The 14,226-nt window shown below is 38.8% G+C and overlaps 1 protein-coding gene across 1 annotated transcript in view; it reads right to left on the bottom strand.

Annotated features, from left to right (window-relative positions):
- Positions 1-323: 323 nt before the first annotated feature.
- The window catches only part of LOC149229450 (cystathionine gamma-synthase 1, chloroplastic-like), an 80,546-nt gene continuing 66,643 nt past the window's right edge, over positions 324-14,226 (bottom strand). The window contains exons 9-11 of the mRNA XM_089378653.1: positions 1,256-1,351; positions 1,041-1,159; positions 324-742 (exon numbers count right to left, since the gene is read on the bottom strand). Coding sequence (XP_089234779.1) covers positions 619-742; positions 1,041-1,159; positions 1,256-1,351 — 339 coding nt within the window. The 3' untranslated portion in view covers positions 324-618. The remainder of the gene's footprint in view (positions 743-1,040; positions 1,160-1,255; positions 1,352-14,226) is intronic.

The raw sequence follows: 14,226 nt of genomic DNA on the forward strand, positions 1-14,226 counted from the left end.
GGAAATTACTGAATCCCTACAATGCCAATAAGATCATTGGCTCTTTCTCAAGTGATTTCAATCCTAACAATGTAGACCAAAATAATAATCCGCTAAAACTTTGTGGCCGTCACAAAAAAAGCCCAAAATTATTTTAAAAAACCAGCCAAAATGGATCGTCAGCCAAAACTAATGCTGTACGGGGGAGAATGTGGGTGTAACATAAATGGTAGCCCCCTCGAAATCTTTTATGCTTGATTTTCGGAGCAGCTAAAATATGTACTCTATGCTAATCCATTTTTAAAGAATCTCTAATAAGCCTAAATAATCTCTGAGCTGTAGAGTAAAATAGAACAATTAAATCTCCCCCACTAAAAAAACCAAAAAAAGAGAGACAGTACATCACGATTTTTCCATGATAGATTTGTTTGTCATATTTATAAACTACAAATAATCTAATACAATCAAAAAATTAACACCCCCTGCGAGACAACCTGTCATGCTGAACAAAGCTCAACAAAGTTTGGCATGTGCTTTAATGAAGAATGTTTTCAAGCAATGATATCTCTCTATGCAACAGCAAAAAGTTTGATATGACTAGAAAGCACACCAAAACAGTTCAGCTTAGTTGCTAATACATTAGACAGCTTCCAAAGCCTGTAAGACATCACTTTCTATGTCGTCGAAGGCTTCAACTCCACAGCTAAATCGAACTAAATTGTCCTTGATACCAAGACGAGCTCTCTCTTCAGAGCTCTGATCCCTGTTCAATAAATTTACCAAAATTAGCAATCTAAAGAAAACAACCCATTATAAGGTGACAACCTTTAAACGTGACTGGTTAGGAAGCTTATTTTCGAGAAGACTTGGAAATGTGTGTCAGCCATAACAGAGAATTACACTTTTTCAAGCCAATCAGATAAATAATCCACCATGAGTGAAAAACAGAACAAAGCAGAATAAATATCATAAAGAACAAATGATAATCCATGTCGCATTATGGTTGTGCAAACAATCTCAAACAGAACAATTGTGTTCACTGTTAAGGCAAACAAACATACCAGTAGGAAATAATGGTAGGCTGCTCAACAAGGCTTTCACAACCTCCAAGAGAGGGGGCAATGTAAGGAATTTTTAATGAATCAATAAAACGGGACGTAGCCTGCAAGTCTCCAGCGATCTGTCAGACAATAATCAACAATAATCAGTGAAAGTCCTCCAAAAGAGCAAGCATTTACATCGTATATCCAAACATGACAGAAAAAAAGTATTTTACCTCAAAACTGACCACACCACCATATCCCCTCATTTGTCGCTGGGCAATGTGATGCTCTGGATGACTTTCAAGGCCAGGATAATGGACACGAGAAACCTAGCAACACAGAAAGCAAATTGTAGTAAACTACATTTTCTGCAAGTGCTGATTTGTTTGTCAGAATCCTGAGATTACTAAGCAATCCTGCTGAAAATCAAAATTGTATATTGCAACACAGAAAGCAAATTGCAGGTAACTACATTTTCTGCAAGTGCTAATTTGTTTGTCAGAATCCTGAGATTGCTAAGCAATCATGCTGAAAATCAAAATTGTATATTGCAAAACAGAAAGCAAATTGCAGTAAACTACATTTTCTGCAAGTGCTAATTTGTTTGTCAAAATCCTGAGATTACTAAGCAATCATGGTGAAAATCAATATTGTATATTGTATATTGCATGTTAGGATACAAAATAAACTTGAAAGTGCATCCTTAAGTACTATTGGCCTTGTTAGAGGGAAAACCACTAGTTCATGAGACAATGGGAAAGAATATCAGAAGAAGTTTGTGGTAAAGTGTGCCTGGAACACTCCCTGATTCAGAAAACCTGGTCAGAGGTAACCTTTACAGAAAATATAAGTCTTCAACATACCTAAAGAGGCACCTCAGTAGTCATTTACCACTTCGTCCTTTACCAAGTAGATAAGATAAGATTTTTTTATTAATGTCCAATGAATAACCACAAAAGTAAGTCAATGGGACTAAAGGATACATCTAGTATGAATACAATGTGGGAGTGCAAATGCAACTCCTAGAAAATGCCAAAGGGAAATCTAGGATAAAATGAAGTAAAGAAGGATACAACAATAAGACAGCCTCATAAACATGTATATAACTGGATCAAAGGCCCTAGTGATGTAGAAGACTAAGTGAATAAGTCCAGTGTTGGAGCTCAATGATGTCAAGAATGTCGAGTCTGATAGCCGACAACAAGGGGGACAACAGTGGCGCTGCCTCGCTATCAGAGTCCTCTAAATCCAACATGGTGTCTGCTGCATGATCCTGGGGGGTGTAGGAGTGAGTCTATGTTGTAGGAAATGTAGGGCAAGGGGGCGTTTCCATACGGAAACGAGTACGAAACGCTGAAACACGTGTGGTACGGCCCTGAAACGGGTTTCAGGCCGTACTGCCACGTTTCACGAAACTGAAACGTGGCCAGTACAGCCTGGCCTGAAACGCGTTTCAGGGCTGTACGACTCACGTTTCAGCTTTTTACTTGTGGAAACTGAAACGTGGCAGTACGGCCTGAAACGCGTTTCAGGGCCGTACGACTCACGTTTCAGTTTTTTACTTGTGTTTTTTTTAATTTGTTTTCTAATTTATTTTTAGGTTATCCTAGTGACTTCTAGTTGCTTCCAGATGCCTATCTAAAGTTATAAAAGTGAACTTTTGCCCTAGTGTTGATATGCAATTCATCAAGAAGGTTGAGGCATATGCAGTTCATGGTAATGTTAAATTCTTAAAATAAAAGTGATATTCTATATCACTTTTACTTAAATTTTTAACATTACCATGAAATTACTCAGGATGTTTGAGAGTGGTTTCGCACTCATTGGATTTCATATGGAGAAAGTAGAATTTTAAATCTCACTCAAAATCCATCAGACTTATATTTTTCAGGATTTCAGGATTGGGGGGATTGCAATGTTTCCATTGGATTTTATCATGTACTAGGGTATGGAACTTCTATTTAATCAAGAGAACCAAGCCCCCTATGCAGGGGAGACTCCCAATAATCAAGAGCATGTAGGGTACTAGGGTATTTAACTTGTATTTAATCAAGAGCACTAAGGTCGTTCGACTATGTAGAAGGAGACTCCCAATCAAGCACGAGACAAGAAATTAGAAATTTCTCGTCGCTGATTTTGGATATTTCTATTTTCATTATGTGATCATTCATGAGTAAATGTGATGTAAATTTAGAGACTTAATAGTTTATGCATTGACAATTGACAATTTTATCATAATGTAATAAATTAGAATGTACCATATATGCTTTATGATTGCATATATTTCTTAAATGTCCTAATATTACTATATATATATATATATATATATTCGTGTTTCCCCGTTTCCAAAATTTGGGGAGGTCGCGTTTCGTATCGGTTCTCATTTCGGAAACTCGTACCCGTTTTCCCATTTCGTGCAACCTAGGAATGAGGGATACTGCTAGCATCAAAGGCCGAAGGAAAGTATCTCTGGATAAGTCTTTGCCTACTCTGTCGGGGTTGGGGAGGAGTCCATCAAGGGTTGGTGCGGACGGGCACCGTGCTCGATAATCGTCTGGAACTAATCCCTCTGATGCTTTGGGTGTGAGTGAACTGATGTGAAGTTCGGCACCTCCGCAATGGTCTCGAGGATACTAGTTGGCCTCTAAAAGTGATAATGCCCTTAAGATCTCAAACATTGTTCTCATCCCCTGGTGGCCTGGGTGCAGGCGATATGGACAAACGGCCAAAACCTGATATAATTTCTTCTAACACAGAGTGGATTTCTCCTTCTTTTGTTAAGTGATCTATTGCTAGACTGACTATTATAACAATTCCCTTTTCTCCTTCATATAACCATTCTTCCCTTTTAAATCACCCCAACCTTTGTTATTGGCGCAATTTTATTACACAGAATCCCTTCTCCTCTATCGGGACTATAATTCCCTAGGAATTATAGTAATACCACTGTTTTAAAATTCAGTCGAATCGAATCCGAAACGGCCAAGTTGATCCGAGTCATTGAGGAATTTTATGACCCGGCAAAAAAACCAGTTCGGAGTCATGACTCGGCCGAGTTATTGCATGCCTCGACCAAGTCAGTCATGACTCGGTCAACCCGGCCGTTTCTGCATCTACTCGGCCAAGTCATTAAATCCAGCCAGTCACCCAAAAAAAACAACGATTTTTCTAATTTTTTTTTAACTTTTTAACATTTAGTTGATTGTTGGGGACTCCAAGGTGTTTTCTAAATTGGTTAAGTGCTATTTGGGGTCCATTCCCCTCTCCTAGTATTGATATGCTATTCAAATTTCATGTTAAAGTTAAATTCTTAAAGTAAAAGTGACATTCTCCTTAATCTTCATTTTCATCATTTTACTTAAATTTTTAACATTACCATGAAATGACTCAGGATGTTTGAGAGTGGTTCCGGCCTCATTGGATTTCATATGGAGAAAGTAGGAATTTTAGATTTCATTCAAAATCCAGCAGACTTATTAGTTTTTCAGGATTTCAGGATTGGAGGATTGCAATGTTTCCATTAAATTTTTTCATGTATTAGGGTATGGAACTCGTATTTAATCAAGAGCACCAATCCCTCTATGTACCTTGATGTTAGTGACATTGGTTGTCGAAGTCCTCCGGGGTTCGCTCCCAAACCAGGAGCTTCTGAAAATGTCACTCCCGCTCCCGTTTTCGCTCTCGCTCCCACTTTTGCTCCCGCTCCCGCTCCCAAGTAACACTGAGCCAGATGATGTTGGCAACTCTAGCAGTAGCCAGTAGTACTGGTCACAGACTTTTGTTGTAGAGGCCATTTATAGCCTCTTTGGTTATGTGTTTTTGTTTTGATCTATATATCATCATCGTGTATGTAATGGAAAGTGCACTGGGTGCCATTTTGATATAATGGATATATTCCTGAGCCTACTTTGATCATATGTTGTCTTCTATCTATATTCTAATGCTGTGTGTTTGTAAACATGAATGAAAATCTTTAAAATTATGTGTTTTTATAAAAAAACAAATATTTAATGTATTTTTTACAACAAACGAGTCATTGAAATCAAGCCAGCGGAGTCGATACCGAGTCAGAGTCGGAGTCGGAGTCGGAGTCGGAGTTGGAGTCGGAGTTTTAAAACATTGAGTAATACACTATCGTTGCTTTTAAAACAAGGAAAATGCGTTTAAAATGCAATATATACATAGCATAGTTTTAAAACTCCGACTCCGACTCGGCCGAGGATCGACTCCGACACGGTAATGACTCGGCCGGCTCGATTTCAATGACTCGGTCGTTGTAAAAAATACATTAAATATTTATTTTTTTCATTAAAAAAACATAATTTTAAAGATTTTAAACATAATTTTAAAGATTTTCGTTCATGTTTCCAAATACACAGCATTATAATATAGATGGAAGACAACATATGATCAAAGTAGGCTCATGAACCAATCCATTATATCAAAATGGTACCCAATGGCAATACATAGTCAACTGTCATACATGATCAAAGACTCAAAACAAAAAACACATAACCAAGGAGGCTAGAAATGGCCTCTACAACAAAAGTAAACTATGACGGTGACCAGACTCCAGTACTAGTAATACTTAGTACTGGCTAGTAGCTACTGCCAGAGGAGCCAAGATCATGTCGATCAATCCCTGAATCATCATCATCAGAGTCAGACAGGGGGCCCCATGGCTCCTCCTCATCATCATCATCTCCAACTGCAACTGTAGAAGTGGTACCACTAGCAAGCTATGCAACTGCAGCAGATGCAAGCTGAGATAGAGTAGATATGCGGCTGCGCTTCTGTCGTGGCTGAGCAGAGGAAGCACCTACAACTGGAGTCCTTGCTGGCTGTGAGACTGAGGCTGGTGCATTGGGATCTACATCCAACTGAACAGGCTGAAGTTGAACAGCATGTTCAAGTTCAACTGATGTCTCGAAATCTAAATCTAAATCAAGATCCTCATCAGGATCAAACTCTACTGGACGACTCTCCACTACCCAACCTGATGTTGGATCAATGTCTTCCAACACAATGGGATCTAAATCAGGTCTTTTGTTCAGCAAATGGTTTCGTCTGAGCCGAAGGTTGTATTGAACATAAACTAGATCATTTAACCGTTTTTTATCCAAACGGTTTCTCTTCTTTGTGTGAATCCTCTCAAAGACGGACCAATTGCGCTCACACCCAGATGCACTGCAAGTTTGACTCAAAATACGAATTGCAAACCTTTGCAATTTAAGACAATGGCCACCAAAGGCCTCCCACCATTGTGCTGCAAAAAACATAGGAGTGTAATGACTTTAACTCAACAAAATTACAAATTATATCTAACTTTCAAATTATAAACAATTTAACAAACTTTAAAAAAAAAGGTAAAACTATTAAGAATTTGAAAATTGAAATTTTTGTTTACCTGGCTCATCTGCTTCTCTTGCAATCTTTGCTAGGTTCTTCCCAAAGGTACCTGATGCATTGCTGAAGATATTGGCCTGTCGGTGTATCTCCAGCTGATCAGACTCCAATGGGATCATGCGATCAATGCAATCAATCAGTCCATCTCTGACCTCCCCCCTCAAAGCTCCTGACTCCTTAGCTTTATAATGATATCGTGGGTTCAAAAAATACCCAGCTGCATGTATAGGGCGATGGAGTTGATTGTTCCATCTCTCATCAATGATTGCCCAAATGGGCCCATACTTTGCCACTCTATCCTTGTATACTGTCTTTATTTGCTCGTTTGCTTGATCCATAGCCTCATAAATGAAGCCCATAGCCAACCTTTCCCTATCCACCAACCGCAACACCTTAACTAGTGGCTCAGCAAGCTTCACAATCTCTGCTGCCTTTCTCCAAAAAGTTTCTTCATGGACTTTCCTTTTCAATTCTTTGCCTTCCGGTTTGTTAGACCAATTGCTTTGATTCCATTCATCACTGGAAAACATCTTTTGCAAGTTTCTATGTTGGGAAAGCATAGATTGCAATGTTAAAAAATGTGTAGCAAATCTAGTGATGGCAGGCCTAATAATATCCTTGCCCCCGGTGTGTTTCCTCATGAGGCTCAAAACCAATGTATGATTGTAGATAAATTTTGTTATGCTTTTGGCATGATCTATAGTGTTTTTGACCCAATCTAATTTTCCAATATCCTCAAGCATGAGGTCTATGCAATGTGCAGCGCATGGGGTCCAAAAGATGGTCTTGTGTTTTTCCTCTAACAGTTTACCAGCAAGAACATAGTTAGAGGCATTATCTATGATGATTTGAACAACATTAGCCACCCCCACCTCCTCAACAACCTAATCCAATAGCTGAAACAACAAGTGGCCATCTTTTACTTTATCAGATGCATCAACTGATTTTAAAAACATGGTTCCCTGTGGGCAGAAGACAAGATAGTTTATGATGGTACGGTTTCTTTGATCAGTCCATCCATCTGACATGATGGTACACCCTGTTCTTGCCCATGAGTCCTTGAACTCTTGCAAATACTCATTAATGGATTGAATTTCTTTCTGCAAACGAAACCCCCTTAGCTCATGCATAGTAGGGCCTTTGAAGCCTTTTCCAGCAGCATGTATGGCATCAAACATAGGCTCATAATATGGTGAACGAGCAGCATTAAAGGGGATATCAGCATCATACCACCATCTATCTATGTACTCACAAGCAGTCTCCCTCAATTCTTTCTTCCAATGGTCATCTAAAGTGGGCTGCATTTGAGTTTTACTAACTTCAGGACCATGTGCATCTGATGGAGAGGAGGGAGTGAAATAACTTTTGATAGTCACATCACCCTTTTTCATTCTACCCTTTCCCTTATCTTGAACAGAACCAAAAGAGGGAGGAACATATCGGAAAGGGTTGGATGTATCAGTTTGAGGGATAGACGAAGAACCCTCAAAATCATAATGGGGGTTGGCAGCCATCATTTTTTGTATCTCCCTCTTCCTCCCAATTTCAGCCTGTATGTCTCTTTGCCTAGCGTTATCTTCTTTAAATTTCTCAAAGCTGACCAACAAATTCTTCCTAATCTCCCCAATTTCTGGTGAGGTACATGGGGTAATTTGGCCTCTAATCCCTGCCAAGCGTTGTTTCAGCCTATTAATGCCCCCATGACCTTCCTTAATTTTCCTATGGCAAAATTTGCATTGCATTTGACTATCAACCATTTCAACATATGCCCAAGCATGATCTCTTGCTCTAGGTGCCATTTTTTTACTAGGAAATGAAAGCAAACAATCTGAAAATGAAATAAACAAAAAAAAAAAAAAAAAAAACTTGATTCAATGTTCATTTATTTGACAAAAAACACTCTCTAAGCTTTCTAGATATGCACCTAAAATTTACTAAGCAAAAACAGATTTATAGAGGTGAAAAAAATACCTCCAGGCACAAACTACCTCCTCAAGCTTGCTCCAAGAATCAGCTCCTCAATGCTGCTCCAAATGGCTGCCCAAGAAGCTCCTCACTCCAGCTACAATGCTCCTCCAAGACTCCTCACTGCTGCTCCAAAACAAGCTCAAGAACTGCTCACTAACTCTCAAAGAAGACTCTCACTCAAATGCATAAGATTGCTGTGAGAGAATGAGAGCACTTGGGTGTGTTAAATAGGGTTTGGGAGGGGGAAATGGACCCCAAAAGTCATTTAGCAAATTCATATAACTGCTTGGAGTCCAAACCAACCAAAAAACACTTTTAAAATCCATTAAAATTTATTAAATCGCAGTTTGATGTGTGCCTGGGCGTTTTTTTGACTCGGCCAAGTCATAACAGAAACGGCCGAGTTGGTCAAGTCATGGCTGACTCGGCCAGTCGAACCGTTCCAAGGGCCGGGTCACAGCAGAGGGTAATGGCTCGGATTAACCCGGCCATTTCGGTATCGAAACGGCCGTTTCTTAAAACAATGATACATAGGCGGAGGGCTTTCGTTCCAAAGAAACAGAAATACACTATCGACACTTTAATACCGCTATAGTGTTAATTCTAAAGAATTACCCTATCGGCGCTTTAATTTCAAGAAGTGTGTTTAGCGCAATTAACACTATCGGCGGTAACCATTGGCCCTTCCCATGTTCCTTTCCCCGACGCGATAACACGTAGTATTATCGGATATCGCAATCGGCGACTCCAATGCTAGGCTCCTCCCGCTCCGATCTGGCGATGCGATAACAATCGCAGACCCAACAACCTTTCCACTCTTCCTTATAGTGTTTCGGGTCCAGACTATCGGAGTTCCGGACTTCGGTAGTTTTAGTTCTATCCCGCTCCCACTCAACGATGCAATAAAGGTTTGACCTGACGAGGGTATAGTCCAGAGATGATAATATTTCAGGTCCGGAACTCTGCTCCGACTAAGTAATTTCACGATTTCTCTGTGTAAAATAGAGTTTTGCCCGCAAAACTCCGTAAAGCAAATAAAGAAGCCAAACTCACCAATATGAGGGAAACACAGGTTAAAGGTTTCAACCGCCGCGTTAATTGGAAACTTTAGACCAAATCACTGATATAAAACTCAGAAGAAAAGAACCCAACGGATACACACATACAATTACCAGTTTAACAGAGAACCATCAATTCAGATGCACAGAGAGATTTTGAAGATCACAATGTCTCCGAGATCGACTTACACAGAAAAGTCCCATTATTTCCTTTCATAAATAATAGATAAAGCCCTCTCGGTCCTTATCCCATACAAAAGCATGCCAATTACATAGAGCGATTTAAAGCAATTATCCATAAAACTTACTATAGCTTATCCAAAAAGTGATTATTACAACATGATTTTATTCTTAATTCTATCCTTATCTTAAACTAGAAAAGCATGGAAATTGATGGCTAAAGGACCCCATTCCTTTCCCTGTAGATTTTTTTTTTTTTAATTTTTGGAATAAGTTTGAAGATTTTTCCCTCCAAGTCACATGCTCCTGCATCAGACTCCTGATGACAAAATTCTTCATGGGCTCCTGTCCATGAGCTCATCTACAGAACTACCCAATTTCTGCAACATGTTTTGTGTAACCCAAGTAGCTTCAGCGGTTGCCTGATCCTTCCATTTTACCAAATACTGGAAGTACTCTTGTCCCCTTGTTTTCTTGAACACCTTGTCCAGAATTCTTTCTGGCTGCAATTCCTTTAATGTGGGTAACTGTTTTACCCAGTCAATCTCTTGTGTCTATTGATCTTGTGTTGTATCATCTGCAATTTCACCTTCATACTTGTACAGGTCTGCAACATTAGAATTAGTGATATTCCAACATCAGGAGATAATTCAATCTCATATGCATTTGCAGAAAACTTTCTTAATACTCTGCATGGTCCAATTTTCTTGAACTTCAATTTGTTATACTCCCTCTTTGGAAATCTTTCTTTTCTGAGGTGTGCTAATACCAAATCTCCAACTTCAAAGTTCATCTCTCTTCTTCTCATGTCTACTCTGGTCTTGTATTTGATGTTGCTATCCTGCGGTTGTTGTTTCACTTGTTCATGTATTTCTTGCATTTATGAAGCAAAATCTTCACCCTTTGCATTTCTCATCTCTTCTTTTCCCAAGTTTCTCAACTCAGATACTCCTCTTGGATTATTCCATAAACAATATGGAATGGACTCTATCCTGTACCCCTGTTATGTGAGTCATTATATGCATATTCAGCTTGTGCCAACACTTTATCCCATTGCTTTGGATGTTTTGCAGTAAGACTCCTTAAAAGATTGCCCAAACTCCTGTTCACAACTTCAGTCTGTCCATCAGTTTGTGGATGATAGGCAGAGTTGAAACTTAGTTTAGTTCCCAGCTTCTTCCATAATGTCCTCCAGAAATGTCCAACAAATTTGGAATCCTTGTCTGAGACAATACTTTTAGGCAACCCATGCAATCTTACAACCTCCTTAAAAAACAAATTAGCAATGTGAGAAGCATCACTAGTTTTATAACATGGAATAAAGTGTGCCATTTTTGAAAATATGTCCACTACAACAAAAATTGAATCATTACCTCTTTGAGTCTTTGGTAAGCCCAAAACAAAATCCATACTTACCATATCCCAAGGCCTATCTGGAATTGGTAATGGAACATACAAACTTGTGTTTTGGCTTCTTCCCTTTGCATATTGACAGATTTTACAAGTTCTCACATACTTTTCCACATCAGATCTCATTTTTGGCCAGAAATAAAATCTGTTCAACTGTTCAAAAGTCTTCTCTATGCCAAAATGTCCTGCAAGTCCTCCACTATGTTTTTCTTTGATTAAATTCTCCCTCATTGAACAGTTTGGTATGCACAGCTGATTTCTCTTAAACAACAGTCCATCTTGTAAGAAATAATCCAACCATTTACTCCTATCCATCAAAACAGGATTCTTACAAGTTTCAAATGCCTCTTTAAAATCTGAATCTGTCTCATACAATTCTTTAAGAAAATCAAAACCCAACACTTGGATTCGACTCTCTTGCAGTAATATATTTCTCCTATTTAAGGCATCTGCAACTTTATTTGATTGACCATTTATATGTTTCAAAACAAAATGGAAACCTTGAAGATACTCTACCCATTTAGCATGTTTCTAGCTAAGTTTTGGCTGCTGCATAATATACTGTAGTGCATGGTTATCTGAGTAAAGGATGAATTCCTTTGACATTAGATAATGCCTCCATTTCTTCAATGACTGTACAACTGCGTAGAACTCCTTATCATAAGAAGAATACTTCTTCTTTGAATCATTTAGCTTTTCACTAAAATAAGCTATAGGTTTGTCTTCCTGACTTAATACACCTCCAATTGCTTCTCCGCTGGCATCACACTTCACTTGGAAAGGTTTACTAAAATCAGGTAGAACCAAAATAGGCTTTTCAGTGATTTTCTTCTTTAACAGCTGAAAATTATTTTCTACTTCAGCAGTCCATCTAAATGGTTGTTTATCTTTCTTTATGGTCTCAATAATAAGAGCATTGATCTTACTAAAATTCTTGATGAATTTTCTATAAAAGCTAGCAAGACCATGAAAACTTCTTACCTCAAAAACACTTTTAGGTGAAGGCCACTCCATGATTGCCTTGATCTTCTCTGGATCCATCTTCAGCCCTTCAGCAGAAATAACAAAACCCAAGTACACTAGCTCCTCTTTCATGAATGAACACTTCTTCAAATTCAGCAATAATTTCTCTTGTGTAGCCTTTGTAAGACATAATTCAGATGTCTCATGTGCTCCTCCTTAGACCTGTTGTAAACTAATATATCGTCCAGATATACTATTACAAATTTACCAATAAACTCTTTAAGAACTTCATTCATGAGTCTCATAAACGTACTTGGTGCATTTGACAACCCAAAAGGCATTACTCTCCACTCATACAATCCCTCATTTGTCTTAAAGGCAGTTTTCCACTCATCTCCTTCTCTTATCCTTATCTGATGATACCCACTTTTAAGATCTAGTTTTGAAAAATACTTTGCTCCACTCAAGCAATCCATTAAATCTTCAATTCTAGGTAAAGGAAATCTGTACCTGATTGTGATTTTATTGATGGCTCTTGAATCTATACACATTCTCCAGCCTCCATCTTTCTTTGGACTCAACACTGTTGGTACTGCACAAGGACTCAAGCTTTCTCTGATCAGCCCTTTGTCAAGCAATTCTTGCACCTGCTTCCTAACCTCTTCATTTTCTGTAGGAGTCATTCTGTAAGCTACTTTGTTAGGTAGACTTGCTCCAGGAATCAAATCTATATGATGGCTAATTCTTCTAATGGGTGGTAACTCATTAGGTAAATCATCAACAATAATATCACAATAGTTCTCCAACATTTCTTGAATTTCAATGGGTAAATCAGAAACTGTAGTAAAAGTCATTATTACCTTGGGCTTGTAAATTACAGCAAAATTTACCTCATTCTTTCCAATCTGCTTCAAGTATTTCTTTCCTCCTAGTAACAGAGTTTTTGGATCAGTCTTCTTTCCTGATGCATCTTCTTCTTGCAGAGGCAGCAACGTATGATTGACACCATCCTTTCTAAACTTGTAGGTGTTTCTTTTTCCATCATGCATAGCTCCTCTGTCATATTGCCAAGGTCTTCCAAGCAATATGTGACACACATCCAATGGCATCACATCACATACAATTTTATCCTTATACTTGCCCAACTGAAACTCCACTTCACATTGTTCATTCACTAATAGTTGATGTCCCTTTTGTAACCATGACACCTTGTAAGGTGTTGGATGTTTCATAGTCTTCAGCGTCAATTTCTCCACCACTTCTGTGGAGACCAAATTATCGGTGCTGCCACTATCAACGATCATCTGACAGCATTTCCCTTGAACCTTACACACTGTCTTAAATAAAGTCTTTCTTTGTGATGGTTCAAGAACTTGAGCAAGACTTTATTAACTACCAAAGATTCTCCTCTAGTATATTTTCTTCTTCTGCCACTACTGTTGTTGGTACTTCTCCCTCAACTGGAGCAACAATTGCATTCCTCTGGCTTGTTCCTGCATTCTCTAGGCACTCAAAAGCTCTGTGTCCCAGCTTGTTACATCTGTAACATCTTATTTCTCTTTCTCTTCCTCTTCCTCTGCCTCCACTTCCTCTAAAAAACTCCATCTGCCTCTTGCATCACCTCCTGTGGGTGCATGCTGGGTTGAGTTGCTGCTAGCTCCATCTTTAGGTGTTGTAGATCTTCCTCTACCACCTTGACTTCCCCTTCCTCAAAAAGTACCTCTCCCTCTGGCAGACTGCTTCCTCACGAGTTTTTCTTCAGCTTTCAGTGCCACCTGATAAGCTTCTTCTACTGTTTTAGGAGACAATATACTTATCTCATCTTGAGTGTCCATCCTAAGACCATTCACATATCTAGCCACCTTCTCATCCATATCCTGGGTTTCTCCAGCTCTTATGCTTACCTTATAAAATTCATCTGTGTATTCTTTCACTGTCATAGATCTCTGTCTAAGATTTTACATCTGTCTGAACAAGGTTCGCTGATAATTACTTGGTAAAAACCTACCTCTTAGCTTTGCTACCATCCTACTCCAATTCTTGATAGGTTGCTTGCCAAGTCTCTTTCTTTCTGCCTGCACACCATCTCACCAAAGCGCCGCATGGCCTTTTAACTTGGTGACAGCAAACTTTACTTTCTTCTCATCTTTTGTTTCTTCATAGTCAAAGAATTTCTCTATGCCATTAATCCAGTCTATTAATTCTTCTAGATTTAGTCC

The sequence above is a fragment of the Pinus tabuliformis genome, chromosome J (genome assembly GCF_031772625.1).
Source record: "Pinus tabuliformis cultivar Carrire ecotype Pingquan chromosome J, CPIR1, whole genome shotgun sequence".
Classification (NCBI taxonomy): domain Eukaryota; kingdom Viridiplantae; phylum Streptophyta; class Pinopsida; order Pinales; family Pinaceae; genus Pinus; species Pinus tabuliformis.